The 19,146-nt window shown below is 41.6% G+C and overlaps 1 protein-coding gene across 3 annotated transcripts in view; it reads left to right on the plus strand.

Annotated features, from left to right (window-relative positions):
- Positions 1-19,146, plus strand: part of BEND5 (BEN domain containing 5) — an 879,444-nt gene that overhangs the window by 699,039 nt on the left and 161,259 nt on the right. For all 3 annotated transcript variants that reach the window (XM_085585667.1, XM_085585666.1, XM_021529103.4), the window contains one exon: positions 196-310. In XM_085585667.1, coding sequence (XP_085441793.1) covers positions 196-310 — 115 coding nt within the window. The remainder of the gene's footprint in view (positions 1-195; positions 311-19,146) is intronic.

A 19,146-nucleotide genomic window follows, 5' to 3' on the forward strand; every position in this document is an offset into this window, starting at 1 on the left:
TCCTGGAGTTTTAAGCAGGTGGCAGGTGCTATGTGATTGCAAGTGGTTTGTTCTATTGGAAGCAGGAGCAGTGCCAGGAACCAGGAGGAAACATCATTCTAATCTTTTATATGTGAAATTTCAAGTAGATATCTGGAAATCACTGATGTCATCGATATTCCTCTTCAAACTCCTTTTTAATTGTTTTTTCCTCAGGTATAATTGATTTCCTTGTGAGCCACCATCCAATTGCAAAAGTACTGAGAGACCACCTGGTTTTCAAGATTGCTCCCATGCTCAATCCTGATGGAGTTTACCTAGGAAATTACAGGTATGGTATGGGGAATGAACCCATGTATTGTTATATTTGCCTTTTACACCTGGCACTATTTTGTCATTGAATTTTATATGGCTTGTTTCAATTAATTCATCTTAAAGTGGAGATTCTCACGTGGCCATGTGCTTCCTGAAATTCCCACCTAGGAAAGGGGCAAATAGGGATCTGTTTTGCTTCAGGAGGTAGAGAGCAACTCTCCAAAACAGCAGGGTATCTGTTCTACCTCCAGCAGGCCTTTTCTAGGTATGGGAATTAATGTCAGCTTAGAGTTAGACCTTTGCAGTGTTTTATAAATGCACTCATTATGCTGCTCGTCAGCCTCTATGTAAATGTGTCAGTCAATCACAGCTCCCTTAAACTACCCAGATCATCCATTACAGTCACAGATTTCACTCTGTTATTGTACTGTAATAGATAGGCATACATGGAATGGAATAATCATTCCAGCCTATGCTAATTTTGCTCCATTTTAGTATTTGAATTACTACTTTGCCACCTCCTCTGTTGAGATCGTATTCAGATAATCTTTTGTTTTCCCTAAAATTGTTTGCTCTTAATGCATTTATTTACAAAATAAATGTGCTGCTGGAGGTGATAATGAAAAGCAGTTGATTAGCTGATGATTTGTTTGTGGGGGCAATTACATGTACCACACAGTTCTCTGGAGAAGCCCCTGAGAAATGAAATATACTGCATGTGGTTTTGCTTACAGTGCAAGACTAAATAACACAATTCACTTTGTAGCCAGGCTACCTTGAGCTTTGATCTAATTAGGTATTGCATTGCTAAGCAAAATAAGGCTGGATTATTGTATGGGTTGAGGAGACCACTGAGGAGGAAGATGGAAGGTACAGAAAATGGGGCTGCTGACAGTTCTTTGTTGAAGAAACAGCCTCAAGTTGTGCCAGGGGAGTTTTAGATTAAGTATTAGGAAAAAAAATCTTTACTGAAAGGGTGATCAGGCATTGGAATAGGCTGCCCAAAGCAGTGGTGGGATCACTGTCCCTGGAAGTGATAAAAAAATGTGTAGATGTGGTACATAGGGACATGCTGGGCTAATGGCTGGACTCAGTGGTTTTAGATGTCTTTTCCAGCATTTATGATCCTGTGATCTGTGCTCCTTACCCCTCCTTTTCCTTGCTCACTGTTAAGCTGAAGCAGCAGGGAGTAGTGGAGGTGATTTCAACAGTGGGGTGTTCTGAGTGTTTCTGGGTGTTGTGAATGAAACTTCTGAGAACAGGTTGTGTCCTTCCAGCTGCAGTGATGCTCACTCAGCTCTTGGCAAATCCCATATCAGCCAGTGATGCTGCAGGGATGGCGTCAGCACCAGGAATTTATCAGAATGTGTCACCATACAGGAATAAAGCCCCAAAATGGCTCTAGAGTCTGATACTATATCACTTTCCTTTCTTTTAGGTGCTGTGCATATAAGCAAACTCCAGCTGCAATTAAGCAGCTTTTGTTTTCCCCCTAAGTTCACTTGCCCTGTAGGATTTTTCCCCTGCTCTGTTATTTATAGTTTTTGAGAGACATGCAGCTTTTTATAGGCATTCATATGGCTTAGAATTTGAAAAGCCTTTTGGGAACCCAGGTAGTGGTAAAGGGCATGTGAATTAATTTGGAATTGCTGAGCCTGATGGTGTACTCTTGGTTTAACTTTCCATGATATGCAGGATTTTCAACCCTCCTGAACTAAAAAGAATTTTAATGAGCTAGTTGAAAAAAAAAAAAAAAACCAAAAAAAAAAACCATTTGATTTTCTTGCAATTCTTCACTGTATTTACAAATGGCCTAATGTAACTAATAACTTAAAAATTAGGATAATAAGCAAAATGCTACCTGTTATCTTGAGAAGAATATTAAAAAGCTTAGTAATGTGCCAGCATTGAAGTTAACTAGTGCTGAGTGAATAATTTGCAGCAAACACTTTATTTCCTGCTCATACAAAATCCACAAGCACATCACAATTTATTTACTTGAATTTACTGGATGAATGTCTAAAAAAATCTCTAAGGATCACTTGCCTGTGTTTGAAAATTTAACTCTGAGGCTTCTTAGTGATTGGCTAGATAACTCTGCTTCATCTCCTTTGGTCTTTGTTCTGATTAGCACATAAATAGGACTTTCAGAAGTCTTCCACATAGTGGGGTCTAACACAGACCTATTGGTTGGGGATAACCCCCTGCTTTTGCAAACAGGTTGCCACATGCAGCAAGAGCAGTCTTAGGCATTTGAACTTCTTCCTCTTATCTCCCTCTTTCTCAAAGCAGCAGCTGGTGACTATTTCTTTGGTTCATTGAAGGTTCACATTCAGAGTATGCAAGCTAAGATAATGAAATGGGTAATTAAACCTCATGCTTGAGTTTGTAAATTGATCTCCTGCCAGTGTGAGGAGGGGATTTTCTTTTACCCCACCAGAGCACAGCCTTGCACAACTGGCAAAGTGCACTGTTGGATGCACTTGGCTGTCCTCTGGAATCCCAGGCACAGTGGGCACCATGAGGAGCTGAGAGTGTCAGCAGCTCTGGGAGAAGGGGTGGGATGGACTCGTTCTCCTGGCACCACCCCAGGAACCACTCACTAAGCCAGGGTGATATGGTAACAGCTGGCTGGGGAGATTTTCTTCATTGCCATTTTTGGGGATGCAGGACTGACTGAGGGCCTGAGTCCTGTGCTCTCATCCAAAATTCTCTTTCCTTTGTTGTGAACTGAGGTTTAGGAGTTTGAGCCAAATCTGCAAGGATGCCACCAAGAACTGCCTGTTTTCCACAAACTGTTGCACATTCTCAAGAGAACAGACAAATGGGCTGTGAGTTTGACTTGGATGTGGTGATATTTTCACCACCAGCAACAAGTGAGTTTGGGACTGCATCTATAAAGTCCAGACTCACCTGTAAGGAAAGTTGTTTGCATGTTTCATGTATATTCAGATGATTCTAAAAGAAATGGTCATGGAAATGAATGTCAGTGCTAGACTTTACTGATTTATTCAAGTTTTTGCAAGATTTAAGACCTTTTATTCCTATACAATTAGGAATGAAAAGACAAGGTGCCTTGTGGGATGTACAGGAGAGATTAAGCAGCTCCTATAATTCAGAATGTTTAGAAAGTCTGTACACAATTTGAACAAAAGTTTTTGTGTGTTTTGTTTTGTTTTTTAAACTCTTTTTTTCAGTGGAAAAAACACCTTCCAAGTCCTTTCCTTGCTGCATGATTATACCCAGCTCCTCCTGAAATACAGAATAATGACAGGTACCTGCTGTTCACTGTGGCCAAGGATGTAGAGTCTTTCCCAAAACAGGGAGACAGGTTTCTTCCTTTTCTTGAAGTCTTTAAAGCCTGGTATCATCACACTTCCAAGTGTAACTCCCTTTGCAGTTACAGTGCACAGATGATGTTATGCTGCATGGGCTCGTTAATTAAATTGCCCAGGAAGATGCCATTGTTTGACCCAGCTAAAACAGAGTCTTAAGCATAATTTTCCCTCATTTCTAGCTGGCAACTTGTCCTCAGCTCTCACCTGATTAGAAAGTCCCTTTTTGCTGGGGGTAGTGCATGACCTGATCTTTAGCTTTAAAGGAACGTGGCACAAAAATAAAAATTTTTGTGAGTTTCTCCATAACACTAATCTCACCCTCTCTGATGGATTAAACTGTGAAACAGCTTTAGGAAATAAAGGAAAACTAGTGCAGTGAAGAGAGGTTTCTCAACTTTTTCCCCTCTGTTTGCAGTACATCATTATCATATTGCCATCCCCAGGGAGGAAGGGGTAGACTAAGGGGAGGAAAAAAAAATGTTCTTGATTTAAAAGTCGTGCATCCCCAGGCTTGGCCTGAACTTTCCTTTATCGAGAGCTTGTTCTTAAGCTGGCATTCTGCAGCTGAATGCTGAAATGTGTCCCTGCAGGCGAGATGACTGTACCACACCGTCTTAGATTAGTTCCAATTTGTCAGCCTCACCTTTCAGAGGCAAAATCCTACACTGGCACCAAAAGGGATGTGTTGCTTAGTCTGGGAAGCTCTTCACTAAGGCAGCCCAGAAAAGCCATGACAAGGCAGATGAAATATCCTGACCGTTCTCTAAAGGCTCTGTCACATGCCCCAGTGAGTGCTCCCATTCCTTGGCTTTTCTGTGTTCCTTCTCTGGGGGAGCTGTGACAGTGTCAGCCTTCAGTAAATTAAAGCCATGAATTAGCTGAAATGTTCTGAAATCCCACCACTGCTGTATCCTTCTAGCCTGATTGTAGGGACTGCAAGAATTTGTGTGAATGGGGAGGAGAGGGCACACACTGATTCCAATCCTTTCTCATTTCACTCTCAGGGACAATATTTTTGAACTCAGTGCAGTCCTTACCTCTTGTTTGTGATAGGGGTTAACAGATTAATTTGTTGGACAGAAAGGAGGCCAGCCCTACCCAGACTGGAAAACCAAATTTCACTGTAAGCAGTGTTGGTGTTCATATGAAAGCTGTGTTGGGATTTCATGTTTTGAGCAAATGGTATATTTTTGTTTCAGAAATCTAGTTTTGTAAAGACTTAAATAGTTTGTAGAAGGGACTTGAATGTAGCAAACAATTTCAAGAAGAAAAAAGGGAAGGCTTAAGAAACATTTTAAATCATTAATACAAGCATTTTATAAAGGACAATCTTATTTCTTTTTTGTTTGTTAATGGCAAGATTTGTTTAAAAACTGACCTTTTCTAAACATTCCTTTTGAAAGATCTGAAAAAAAATCAGAAAACTAGGCTTTGGTTCATGTGAAATATTTCAGATTTATCCCGAACATGTTTTTCTGGACTTTATTTCTGTGACTCAAGATATGGTCAAAAATTCATGTTTGCATGTAATTCATAAGGGTTTTTTAACAGTTTGTGGGCCCATGTAGACTTTAACCAAATTATTTTATTACTTATGTACTTTTGGGGGTACTGGATATGTCATGTGGTTCTTACTATCACTTATTCAGTTGTAAGACACAGCTCCACACATGCAGACTATTATTTGTTTGCCTCTTCATTATTTTTCACCTATTTTCCTGGCAGAGAAGGTTTTTCACCCCCCCCCCCCCCACTTAACTTCATTTAATACATGTGAAATTCATGCATTTCCTTAAATTGAAAAACAGAGTATCCATCTCAGATGACAAGATGAAGCTCTCAATGGAGTTTATTTTTCCTAATTAGGTGTTTGTCATTGTGTATTCTATATAGCAACGTATAAGTAAACAATCGTGGACCTTTTGAATAAATTTATTGGTTTTATTTATGTTGCTGGGCATAAAAAAATCTATAATTACCAGGTACAGCAGCAATATAACTGGTATTTAATGACAATTACTTTTTGTTACCATAGAAATGAGTCCAAAGTAGTTACCTATAATTTCTCATTTCCAAACCTCACACATGTTGTATTGCAGTATTACCATAGTAATTGCCTATTAGTCATCATAAAATAAGCAGTTACCCAGAAGATATCAGGATAGTGTGAAATTTCTCATCTTACTCAAAACTTGCAGCACATGCCACTTCTCGTCTTTCTTTAGTGGGATTTTTGCCTGAATGACAAGAATGTCCCTTGCACTTTGACCCAAGGGAAGGAGGGATGTGGCTGAGAGAGGATTGTGCTCTGTAAACACACTGAGCTGGGAAAGGTGTGCTCCCTCCTTGGAAAACACAGAACTGTTTCTCATTATTGAAAACCAGGGATTTCTCAAGCCCATGAAATGGAGGTTCATTCCTTGCTATTAACATTTTCTATTTATATATTTTTTTCCAATTCAGTTGTGACCAAAGCAGACGCTGCATGCCTTGGGGAGGTCTGGGAGCCCAGCTATGTGTGCCAGACCCCACAAACCCAGGATGCACTAATGCAGCCACAGTGCAGGATGCTTCCTGCACTTCTCCTCAGCAGCTCCTCTTACACCTTGCTTGACTTTTTAATTTGGATTGCATGTTACTGAGGCCAGTGAGTCTCTCTCTGAGCCTGCCTAGAGCTAATATCAGCTGGGAATGGCCATTTCCATGATTCACCTTCTCCCAGGAGCCTGGAGGAGAGGCAGGGCAGAAGCTTTCTCCTCCCCCAGCTCTGGCTTGGCATTGAGAATGGGTAAGGAATCTTCTTTTCTGTCCTTCCCACATCCAGCACATCCCAGCTCTTGTGCTGTGCCAGGCTGGGGTTCTGGGAAGCAAATTCAGTGGTGGATGCACAGCTATGACCCAGGTGTGCTCTGGAAGAGCCCAGGGAGCAGCAGAGTTATCTCTGGCCCTTACACCCACCTGGCTTGTGGCATTGCCATTCCTTTCCTACCTGGAAGTGCTCTGGCCCACGTGGCTTTTATTGCCCAGAGAGTGCTGTCCCCACAGGACAGCTACAGGCCTTGCTGCTTTGCTCACCATTACTTAAAAAAAATCTCCCTTGTAAAAAAAAAAAAAAAGTTGTCAACCTTTATCTTAAAACAAATGCTAGGTTTGCAAAAGGGTTCCTATCTATTGCTGTTGAAATGCTCTTTATATTGATGTGGTAACTGCTCATTTAAACCATATTACAGCTCCTGAGTATTTTTCAGTTGCTATTGATGTGACAAATTCTCTTGCACAGAGGACTGCACCAATCAATAGAGTCAGTATATGTGCTTTAACAACAAAGCCACATGCCTTGGGGTTCCAGTTGAATCTGAACGTTTTAGTAGCATTAAATAAAGCTATATTTATTTTGCTTTTGGTGCAAGGGAAAAAAAACCCAACCCAACCTAATTTAATACAACTTGTTGGAAAGGTTTGAAGGCAGCATTATGGGCCATTTCCAAATGTGATGAATACCTAACTAGTGTCAGAGCTGCTATTTTGTTTTTGTAAGCGAATTCTTCTCTTTTAGTTAGATTGATCTGGAGCTACAGAGTAGCCTTTTATTTTTAGACGAGCGGGGAGAGAAGTCATAACAAGAAATACTGAAATCATAGCTCTTTTTATAGCTGCCACTATTCCGCTGAGAATGAGACACGATGTCCTTAAAGAGACAGGGCTATTTATTTTCCATTTAAATAGCACCATTTGTGATTATTACCTTTGAGCCATTATGCAGAGAATAAGCATCCAGCTCATGAATCCCAGCCAAGTGAATCAAAGTTTTGTACCTAAGTGCCATTTATGTCTGTAAGCTGCTGTGGGATCCTATTCTTGACCTTCACTGACTATATTTGTTTTGCATACCTTTATCTTCCAGAATGTATTTGTAATTAACAGGGGTGTTAAAGTCAGTTTGGTTGGAATATTTGTTTCTCTTTTTTTTCTCTCCTGAATAGCTGATCTTAGGCCTGAATAATCCCATCTGGGTTTCTTAGACTTACTTTCAGTTAAGTAACCAAACATATTTGGCTTTCTTCTCTTTTTTTTTTTTTTAATTTCCTCTATAAATCTGGCTTGTATCTCTGGTGGTTGGAGTTCTCAGTTCTGTTCATAGCAACAAACAAAGGACTGAATTCTCCAGTGGGTTATATTATTATTTTTTTAATTTTGAGAACAACTTAGTAAACTTCTGCCAGCGTGCTGTGGATCTTTGTTTTGGTTGAGAGAGGAGAGTGTCAGTGCAGGGGCAAAGGGCAGCAGAGAGGTCCTCTGGGTGATTCTCCCAAGAGGAGATTGTCTATGATAGGGTGTAGGTGTCACCAGTGGGGACAATCCCCATCCCAACCCCTGCTTGTGTCCTCCCTTCCCCCAGACAAGGTTTGTGCTGCTCTTGCTTTGCTGAAGGTTCCCTGGTGCAGGGGGGTGCCCAAGGTGGCATTTGCCATGAGCACTGTGACTCAGGAGCAGCTGTTTGTTCTCTCTGGGCTTTCTCCCCCTTCTGCCCTTGCCCTTGTTTGGTCTCCCCTCCCTAACACAGTTTTTGGCCCAAAACAAAGCCGTGGCTCCTTGCAGATATGGAGAGCAGATGTGGAGCTCAGTGGGAGCCCTGCTGGCTTTGGGCTGTGTTTGCCTTGCCAGCAGCATCAGGAGTTCTCAACACACCTGGGAGCAAATCCCAGACCCTGAAGTGTTGATGAGGCTGAGCTCCATTCCAGCCCTGTGTTCTTCTGTCCTGGTAAGAAGGAGCTGCATCCATCCCTGAGGACAGCTGAGGCTGTAAAGAGGGATTTAAGATGTCCTTGTGCTCCAGTTATTGAGTTGGGCTGTTCCCTAGGTAGACTCCTCCATTGTACCCCATCTTCAGGAGTTATTTTGGAAGAGATCTCTCTGTCCTGACTCCTGGTGAGGAGCACAGGGTCACTGAAGTACTTGGCGGTACTTCCTGAATTCCTGGAGAAGGCTCTGGGGTGACCTTATTGCTGCCTTTCAGTACTTCAAGGGGCTTATAAAAAGATGGGACAGGCTTTTTAGCCAGCCTGTAGCAAAAAAACCAAAACAACTGCTAATGGTTTTAAAATAAAGTAATGTAGATTCAGACTAGGTATAATGAAAAATTTTTTTAGGATGACAGTAGTGAAGCACAGGCACAGGTTGTCCAAAGAGGTGGTGAAAGCCTTGTCCCTGAAAACTTTCAAGGCCAGGTTGTTCAGGGGTCTGAGAAACATGACCTAATTAAAGATCTTCCTGCTCTTTGCAGGGCAGTTGGACTAGGTAGCCTTTAAAGATCCCTTCCAACCTGAACTGTTCTATGATTCTGTGACTCTCAGAGAACTGAGACCCCTCTCTCAGCTGGTGCACAGAGCAGAACCCGGCTACTTCTGTATTTTAGCTTTACAGGCTACACTCCAGTGCTTGTTTGTGCCTGCAGGGATTGTCTTTGCAACAATTAAGTGAAAAATTGAAACTGCAAGTCAAGAGGGGATTTTTTTTTCCTTAACTCTAGAAATTACCAATTAGAGGTCAAATTCTGCCTTCACGAGAGCACCTACAGTTCCTTTTGGGTGAGCAGCCTAAGGAGGAAGAATGAGGAAGGTGTCTTGCCGTTGTCGGTGAACATAGGAAGGCACAGCTTGTGATTGTGTGTATCTCAGTTTCAGACTCTTCCACCCCAAGCAGCATCTCAGAATCTTTTTCAATCTTTTCTCACTTCCACTCTCCCATTTCAGCCACATCTGTTCACCTACACACATTCACCAGCTGCCAGGGCAGGCAACAGAGGGATTAATTTATCCTGAAGACCTTCCTGGACAGATATCCTGGAGTTTTTTGAAGTTGTACCCATTAACAAGATCATCAGCAACTACTGATCACTCCCATGATCTCTGCTAGAGCCTCTTTCCTTGAAGTCATAATTATATATAATACAAATATAATGCTATATAAGGGAGGGGTTCAATACTCTAAATTGGGAAAGAATTTATCAACTGGCAATAGAAAAGTCCAGTCCTCCTGTTTCAACTGCTGCTGTGTGGGTGGGGAGGGGGAAATACCATCCAAGCTATTAGGAAAACAATAGCAGCCTAAGGGAATGTTTGTTTAGGTTCCACTTTTGTTGTTTTCTTTTCCTGGGTGACAGCTGTTCTTTTATTTTTTTATTTTTAAAATTGCAGCACTTAAAATGATGGCAGCTTGCTGTTTAATTTATAATATTGGTCCTAAGGGCATGTCATGTAATGTCAAAACAATCCTGAGACAAAGCTAAATAATAAGCATTTGTTATCTAAACCAATATTGTATTAATAAAACAAGATTAAAGGATTTGAGGATGTGCATCACTTCTGAAGAGTGTAAAGGCAGACACCTGTCCAAAGCTCCCACTCACATGTCTTGGTCAGCACATTAACTCCCAGACACTGTAATTTCTTTGTGATTTGGAAGTGCCATGTGAAGCACCTCTAAGTGCTTCAGAGTTGTGATGCTTCATTTTATGTTTGAAGGAAAAAACATTTTGCTTGGCTTAATTCTCATAGGCGAAGTGTCCCAAAAGAAACATATTTAAATATTAAGGAGCTTCCAAGGTGTCGAGCTCTTGAAAACTAGTCCTGGTGCTCATTTGAAAATTTAGGTTGTGGTTGTACAGGGAACTTTATCTAGCTACTAGTACACATCCCTTTTCTGCTGAAGCAGAGAGATGGGAGACTGCTGTTCCACAGCTGCTTTAAGCTCAGGAAAATGTGTTCTGGGTACCCAGAGGGGCAGTTCAGCTCTGTTTTCTCTCCTGGCCATGGATCCCTGCCATCTCCTCCTTGCTAGGACTGGTGCTTGTGTGGCAGTGCTGTGAGCTAGAAAAATACTGATACCACAGAAAACCAACCTGACAAAATAGTTCTCACTTGTCTCCCAGTGCAGCCAGAAAAGTGGGACCCAGACAGAAGAGAGGAATGAGCAGAGAGGGATTCCTTTTTTGTGGCAGCTTGGGTGGCATGGACATAAAGCAACTCTGAATCCAGAGCATAAATTGTCGGTGGCTGTTCTGCAGTGATTCTGGAGGTCTTGGAAATGAAATACAGTGGCAGCCAGTGATTTCTTGGATGGGTTTTGGTGTGTTCAACAGCAGCCATGCCTATGATCTTATTTTTAGGATTATTATTTCCTAACATCAGCAAACTATTATTTATACTATTTGGTAATAAATTGGGTGACTTGGCATGTCCATTTAAGAAAACAGGGACTTTTTAGTGTCAGAAGCTGGAAACGAGCTGGTTCCATGCAAGTGTTACACCCCATTATGTACACACGGCAAAAAATCTGCCCACAAACCCCTTTTCTCTCTGCTCCCTATAAATACAGAAGCCATCATAGCTGTGCTGACATGGCAGAGGGAGCAATGAATCTCGCAGCAGATTACTTCTCTGCCACCCCTGGTGCCAGGCAGAGGGGGGATGTCAGGCAGGGAGGAGGGAGATGTGACATCTGATGGCTTTGCCTGGTTGGTGCCTAGGAGCTGGGGGAAGAGCTCTCTGCCAGCATGGAGGAGTTGGGATCAGAAAGGGGATGTGGGATTTCTGGACATGCAGTTTCTGGCCACAAAAGCATTGTGTGTCTCTGCCTGTGTGAGTGGGACAGGGATTGTGGCCCCTTGCCCCCTCCCAGGCTGGAAGGATGGGCATTCCTGGAGGTGTAGGTGACTTCACGTGCAGCTCCTCGGTGTTACTCAGCTGCTCAGGGGAGAGCAGTGCTGATCACAAACCTGCTGCCTGGTGTGCTGCCTGTGCCTGGAATGCTAATGCTGCCTCTGCCCCTCCTCACTGCCACAGCCACGGAGCTGGCGTGCTGGAGAGATTAGACAATGGTAATGGATGGGAAGGGGACTTGTGTCTGCCTCTTTAACCAAAATAGTAGCAGTAAATCCTGTCAGTTTGCAGAGAACAGCTGAATGTCTAACAACACGGAATGCTGCTGTGGTGGGTGGGGGTGAGGGTGGGTTTGGCTGCCCCCTCCCTTCATCACTGCCATTCAGACATCCAAATGCTGGGAAAACTACTGGAGCTTCCCAACACCCAGTGCAGCACTTAACCTGGGACTCTGCCAGCTCTGTTGGAGCTTGGAAAAGCCTGACCCCATCATGGCCAGGGAAAGAAAAGGATGCAGGAGTCTTGTCTTTGGTTCTCTAAGTAACAGCGGAGTGAAAGAACATGTTTCTCTTATTTACTAGAACAATCTCTGCTCATAGAGAAGGCTGAGCTGTGATTTAATTCTTGCAAAGCAGTGAGTGAGATGCATCATGGAAGGGCTTACAGTAAGGCTGTATCTTTGGGACTCCAAAGAACTGAAAGAAGGACATCACAGAAATGGCCAAAGCCTCTCAGACTGGTTGTATTTTGTATTATTAATAACAAATTTTGTACATTAGTTTGACTAGAAGCAGGTCAGCAAGGGAGCCTTACTGTTGAGATGGTCAGTAATGCCTTGACACTGCCGTGCTGACCAGAAGCCACGATCTCGTCCTGCTAGGTGCTAAACAAGTACATCATAAATGATCCTCACTTTCCCAAAGTGCTTTCAGAGCTGAAAGAGCATGGCACAGCAGGGGGACAAAGCAATCAAGCAAGCTGTTATAGCAGGGGAAGACAGGGCACTAAATATAATAGGATGAAGAGTGGTAGGTTTTTTCCCTCTTTCGTGTTCCCTTTTCACCCCTCCAGTTGGTGGAAGGGAACACAATAGCAAACTGTACAATCAGGCTGAATAAACTTCATATATCAACTGAGAGCAGGACTACTCTAAATTTGGTGAACACAGGGAAGGAGCTTTCAGTGACAAAATATATTTGAAAAGGATGGTTGACCCAAAAGGTGTGTGTCTTCAGAACAGATTACTTTTAGATGTTCTCCTCTTCTTTACTCCGTGGGCAAAACCGTGGAGCTCCACTCAGCTCCCGGTCCAATCATCAAGTACATTCTGGCACCAGGATTGCTGTTATTCTGCTGCAGCTGAGCAGTGTAATGGTTCCACCCATTGTTTTACATCTGGGTTAAATTGTCGTTTTGTGCATCTGGAGATAGGTTTGTTCAGTAGGTTTTGAAAATCCACAGATGTTCAAGGCCCAGTCAGTCTTTTGGCAGTGCTTGCTAGTGAGGAAGCTGTACAGTGAGAATATATATCCCATGCAAGCACTCCCAGCAAGTTTTATACCCCAGCAGTTGTCCTTGAGTCTTCTGCCTGCTCTTCCAACTCTGAAAAGAATCAATTAACAAACTGCCTGTCACCCTCCTTTACTTTCCGCTGTGCCTTTGCTAATCTTCTGTACATTTTCAGCCGGGAAAAACCTTTGGTTATAATTCTTCCAGCAGGATTTACTTTTGCTCCTGCTCTTGATGTGCAGGGAGAGCTGGTGCTGGCATGGGTTTGTTCCTGACATCTCCATCGTGCTGCTGCTGTGCTAACTTGTGGAGGAGAGCGACAGGCCACAAGCAGGAGATAAGGCTGTTATCAGTGTGGGGGCGAGGAGAGTGCAATCCTGGCAGACAGTTCTTTCTCCTTACACTGGTCACCTTTTCAATTACAGATCTGATCTGCTAAAGTTTTGTCATTCTCGTTCTAGTTTCTGTTAATGAAATGCATTTAACTGTCAGCTCTTGTTAACAGGAACAACACAGCCAAGGATTCATAAATTCCCATGGAAGTCAAATGACTGCTCCCTTAGAACTGAGTCAAGAACTGGGATTTTTTTTTTTTTTTTAATCTTGAAGGTGGAGAAGGAGACAACCACAGCTTGCTTGATCAGACAAGCAAAATATTTTGAACAATGAATCTACCTCAGACTTTTATTTCTGATTCATGTATGAAAAAATACTGTTTCTTAGAATCCTGGGGGTTCGAGTCCATTTCATCATTCAGTTTTGCTCTGTGTTTCTTGGATCTATCTCAAATAGTTACTTACCACCCAGAATGCTCAGAAATTCAGCTTTCCAAAAGCCAGTTAGACAAGTGCATTGATGTGTAAACAGTTGTGTTTGGCAGAGGTTTGACCTGTTCTAAAGACCAGCAAGAATAGTTTTGGAAAAACTGTTCTATGACAAGGCAGTCCTGGAGCTTTGTTTGTTTAGTTTAGCAGAGAGCAGGCAAGGGAATGAACGATCTGGGGCCAATATGTGGGGACCCATGATCTGTGATCTGAGTGTGTACACAAGGAACATAAACATGGAGTAACAGGAAGGGTGCTTTTCACTATAATAGGGGAGGGCATGACAGAGCTGAATGTCTTGACACAGCTTCTTAAGAAAGGAAGATTCAAGTCTTTAAGGAGATATGCTATTCCTTGATGGACTATTTTTGTTTGAAATAAAAATATTGACTTAAATTATCTGTTTGGCATTTTGTTTGTTTTCTTGTTTTTTATTGGTTTTGAGGTTTTTGGTGGGGTGGTTCATTTTTTTGTGAATCAAAATGGCTTCAGAAAAGGTCTTTGTGTGTGAATGATAGATCAGCACAGATAATCACAGTAACCTCCTTCTGGATTGAAAATGTATGAAACTATTGTGGAGTGCTTATTGTTTTATTTTGCAATAGACCCATATACCAAATTATTTCTTGGTCTTTCTTAAGAGTTAAAGGACTGTTTGACTGGAAAAAAAGACATAGTGCCTACAAACTAAGTCATTCCATCTAATTGAAGTATTCTATGAGTTCTGGAGAGAATTTCTTCCTTTCAAATGACAAATTTCATTAGAATCAATGGAAGCTAGAGGCTTTTCCTTTCAACTTTGCAATGCAGAGGAGGTTTGTGGTTTGGTATCATGTAAGCTTAATAGGGTAAGGAAGAAACATCACAAAATAAAATGTTGTACTTCCTCAGAAAATCCATTTGACTTTGCTGATAACTCCCTGAACACTTGCCTTAAGCAGAAGCTGTCGGGCTGAACCTGTATAAGCCCTATAGATGTTCCAGGTCTGCAGAAGCAGGAGGAAAGTCAGTTTTGACCATTTGACCATTGCTGGCATGAGCAGAAATAGTTTGTACCTGCCTGTTCCTTGGTGACAAGTTCATTATAGACATGGTCCTTTATTTAAGGTCAAACATGAAAAATAGCTGGGTCTTTTTTTCATTACTATTATAAAGATACAATCTCCAACTTGTAAAATAAAAGGCTGATACATGGAATTTGTAACAATTATTTAAGTTGGACACAGGCCATGACTGAGTGCTGTCGTGAACAAAGAACAGAATGTGGCCACATCCTTAATAATGGCTCTCTCAGTCCATATCTTTTTTCTCTAGTCTTGGAAACAATAAAGTATTTTCCTATATATGAGGGCATAAAATGTACTAAACTCTCAGATCTTAAATGGTCTCAATATGACTTTGACCAGTAGTGAAAGTGAAGGTTAGTACTAAGTTCTGTCAAGAAAAGAATATTTTGCTTTTGGTCATCTTAACTAAAGCGACCACCTAAATTTCTCTCCATATATGTGATTATCATACTGTATAGCCGAAGAAGTTATCTTGCAAATTAGAATTAGTGCCAATGACAAAACACAGTAAAAATTTTGATATTTGACCATCATGTGGTCATTTACATGCTTAGAACTACTTTAATATAACTGGTTGGTAGTAAGAGCTTTATTTTTTCCCAGTCCATGTCTCTTAAATGGATAGTTTCAGAGCACCTCAGTGAGATGGAATCTGGACATAATTCTGTGCTCTTCCCAAGCTCCTGTGCCTTTCTCACTCCATCCTGCCGGAGCTGGATGTGGCTCAGGCTGTACCTCCTGCTCTGCTCTTGAGGAGGACCTTAGGTCTGCCTTGGATTCGGGGGTTTGTGGCTTTCATTAGCAATTTGTAGAACTCAGGTGCTGAAGTTTAGGTTGCTGAACCTGAGACTTGTCAAAGGCTTCTGGAGTCCAGATGAAGAATGTTTAGTAGCTTTTAATATTCCAGGTCCTTTATAGTACCTCTTAAATCAGAGAGTGAAATAGTCTTGAAATGTTTGGCTTTGGAATTTAGAGGGTGGCACCTCACTGGTGCTATGGAAAGGCTCTACAGTTATTTATCTTGTAAATTAAATAGAGGGGCAAGTGGATTTTTAGATGGATGACGTTTTCTCTTCTGATTGCAGTCTTAGAGCTTGTTTCCATTCAGATGCACTTGTATTGGTAGCCTGTTTGGCATTTCTCATCTCCCACAGCCCCTCCCACAGCCCCTGTCACTGCATTTTGTTCCTTTGCCTGAGTGAGACTAAGAGGACAAGTGGGCATAAACCAGCTGCAAGTAGCATTTCCCAAGGGCTTGTCTGAAGGCATAAATGCACCAGTGTTGGGACCACAGCAGCTGCCTCTGTCCTGTTAGCTGAGGATCTGGTTTGGAACAGGATGGGGCATCTCAGGACACACAGAATATAGGGAATGGAATTTCAAGAAATGTGTTCAGCTGCAGGATACAATTATGCCTTGCTGGACTCTCTTTTTCTTTTTTTCCTATTTTCTCTTGAGACTGCTACAGTTCTCCCAAGAATATTGTGGAAACGTGGGTTTCTAGAGCTGATTGTTAAAAAAAAAAAGAAATATAAAAAAACCCCTGTATTTTGCATATATAGTTTAAGATGGTTCCCTTTGTTTAAAATATTGTTTGCTAAATAGTACTTTTATGCAGATTATCAATGAAAAGAATCCAAAAATTCAGCTTTCTGGTAAGGTCAGGTTTCTATAACTAGCTCTGTAATTCTTCTTCAGCACATGGATGTAGTTCTACATGAGGTTGTATTTCTAGACACAGCTGATGCTACAGCAAATAAGATCCAGGAGGTCTCTGCAAGAAATTCTTAGATCTGTCAGTAACAAGAACATAACAGCTGCATGTTTTAAGACTGCACTGGAGACTCTTTCTAGTTGTCCTAAAAGATCAGCAATCTGAGTTGTTTTTAGAACTTGCTTTACCCTGAATTAAAATAAGAAAGAAAAAAAAAAAAACTTCAGGGGTGGTTTAATGAAATGGGCATTTGTCTGTATAACACGTCTCTGTAACTACAGAGTGTGGGAGTCACAGTCTTCTAATCTCCTAAAAAATCTGAGGAACAGGCCTCTAGGATATAGACCTGAACAGGAGGAAGAAAGTGCTGTCATTTGCTTTTTTTTATCTCTAAAATACTGAATCGTCTGCCCAGAGATTAGGAATGAAGGTCTGACTTTAGTGCTGTAATACCTAATTGAATCACGAGCTTTGGTGTAGTCCTGAGAGAGGACTTAGCACAAATTCTCATACTGATTTTGGCATTTCAATTACCTTTCAAGCAATGACACTTGCTTTAATTTGAGTACCTGGACTGCAGCTACTCTGGGACATATTTTTTAATTCCCCTTTATTCCAGTAACTTTTCATGGGACAGAATCTGCTAGCAAGAAATTAAGAGTTTGATACCTTGAGTGGGAGACAGGACGTGGTGTCTGTCAAGATTGCCATTAGTGAGAACTTCTGTGGCAATCCTTGAATTGACAGGGGACAGAGTTCAAGAGAGTTTTGGGAATGACTGTGAGGAGCAGAACCATAATGACATTTGATACTCTGGGCACGAGCAGAGCCAGTGTAGGAGCTGAAATCTGCTCTGAGTGTGGCTAAAGAGGAGAGGGGCCTTCTCTCTTTCTCTCCTTGCTCATTAGTCTGTGTTGGGGTGATTTGTGTACTGGTTTCTGGCTGGTGTGCCACTGCCACTGCTGTGTTTGCCACCATTTGATGTGGAAATGCAGAGCCGAGTGAACATTGGATACCTTTTATTTATGTGACAACCTCCTGAGCATTGAGGACCACACTCAGATACTGAAACAGCTTGTTTGTGCCACTGGGCTCCCACCTAGACAATAAACCCTGCTGCACTGTCTCTGCTTTGGGACGTTTAAAATTGGGGTGTGAGAAAGATATGCAAAGATCTGCCTGAGATATGGAAAACACACCTTGTAGAACAAGATAAAGGAGATAATTTTGTTTCATGCAGGAAGCTGACACCACCATCACATCCACATTCAGTCAGGAGGGCAAGGCAGGTGAGGGCAACTTTAGCAGAGGAGGATATGGCAAAAATATTTGGCTTTCAAATAGGAAAGTAAATGTTTAAAATGGGGAAACAAGTTGTCAGTGCAAATAGCAGAGTGTCACCTCATGAGGACTGCAGGTGGAGACCAACTTTTTCCTCCCTTATCAGGGTGACTGTAGAAGTTTCTTGGTTTCAAATGGTCCATTGTTTTAAAAAGTCAGCTTAAATAAAGAGAGGGTCTCTCCTGACTTTTCATAGTATGTGGATATTCTGAAGTTCATCACAATTTTCTGGGCCCCTTTAAGTCTAGTTTTCTGGTCGAGTTCTGCATAACTGTCTAAAAATCTCCTCCAGGAGTGTGCTTTACTCTCCAGAAAGTAATTTTATTGTGCAGTACTTGGCACTCTGCTAACCAGGGCTTCCTTCAGTACAAACCCACATATGTAGAAATAGGAAACTTATGGGAAGAATGATACAAAGCTTCAGGTGCAATAATTATACTCACTTTTGTCAGAGAACTGTTATAACAAGAAATAAAAATGGAACAACATTTGCTTTATCCTTTTTCAGGGGCCGATAATGTGGCCACATTAAAAAGTAATCTTTGGTTTAATGTTCCATATTACCTTCATTAGCTTTATTTACATTTCTTATTTTATAAACCTTTAGATTGAAAGTGGGAAAGGGGAAAAGGAAAAGAATGAAACATTTTGGAGGAAAAGGAGGAAAGGAAAGTTTTTTCCCAAGTATAATGCATTCCTCTACGACATTAAGAATGCCGCTCCATATTGTGGCTCCTTGGATTGCATGTAAATCTTTGGTTGAAGAGCTTTTCATACAAAGTTTTTCTCTGGAAGCCTCATTTCATCCAATTAACTTTTCTATATCTTTGAAGTTCAGCCAAGATCAGTAAGACAGTGGCTGCTTCTTAGGAAATGACATAAGTAGCACAGAAGTCATATAGGGTAACAAAGCTCTTTTATTTTTTATTTAACTCTAAAAGAGGAAGGGAAGATTTGAGAACCCTCAGGTTCTGACATCTTTTGCTATTTCAATGATTTGGGTGCTGTAGGAAGGCACAAACTACTTGGTTTCATTTTCAGTGGTCTTTTGCTGTGTGCATGAGTTGCACCTATTAATGTGCTCTTTTAGATTTATTCACTCTGCAGCGGTGCTTTGCACGCTTGCATTTTTAAAAGAGATTAAAGGATACAAATTTCTCACATATAGAGCAGTAGGCAATGGAGAACAGAACTGATACAAGAAAAGGTGGGTCAGTGAGCCAAAGCTTCTATTGTCTTCCCCAAAGGGTAGACTCCCAAAAGTTAACCTAATTATGGAGGGCACTGAGGCCATGGGGTTAACAGCTGCTCAGGAAACAGCAGAGAGCTCCTCTAGGAGCTTAGGTTAGATGTTGGAAACAGTTCCTCGTGGGAGTATACAGGGAAATTGCTGTGCAC

This window comes from Lonchura striata, chromosome 8 (genome assembly GCF_050655825.1).
Source record: "Lonchura striata isolate lonStrDom1 chromosome 8, ASM5065582v1, whole genome shotgun sequence".
Taxonomy (NCBI): Eukaryota; Metazoa; Chordata; class Aves; order Passeriformes; family Estrildidae; genus Lonchura; species Lonchura striata.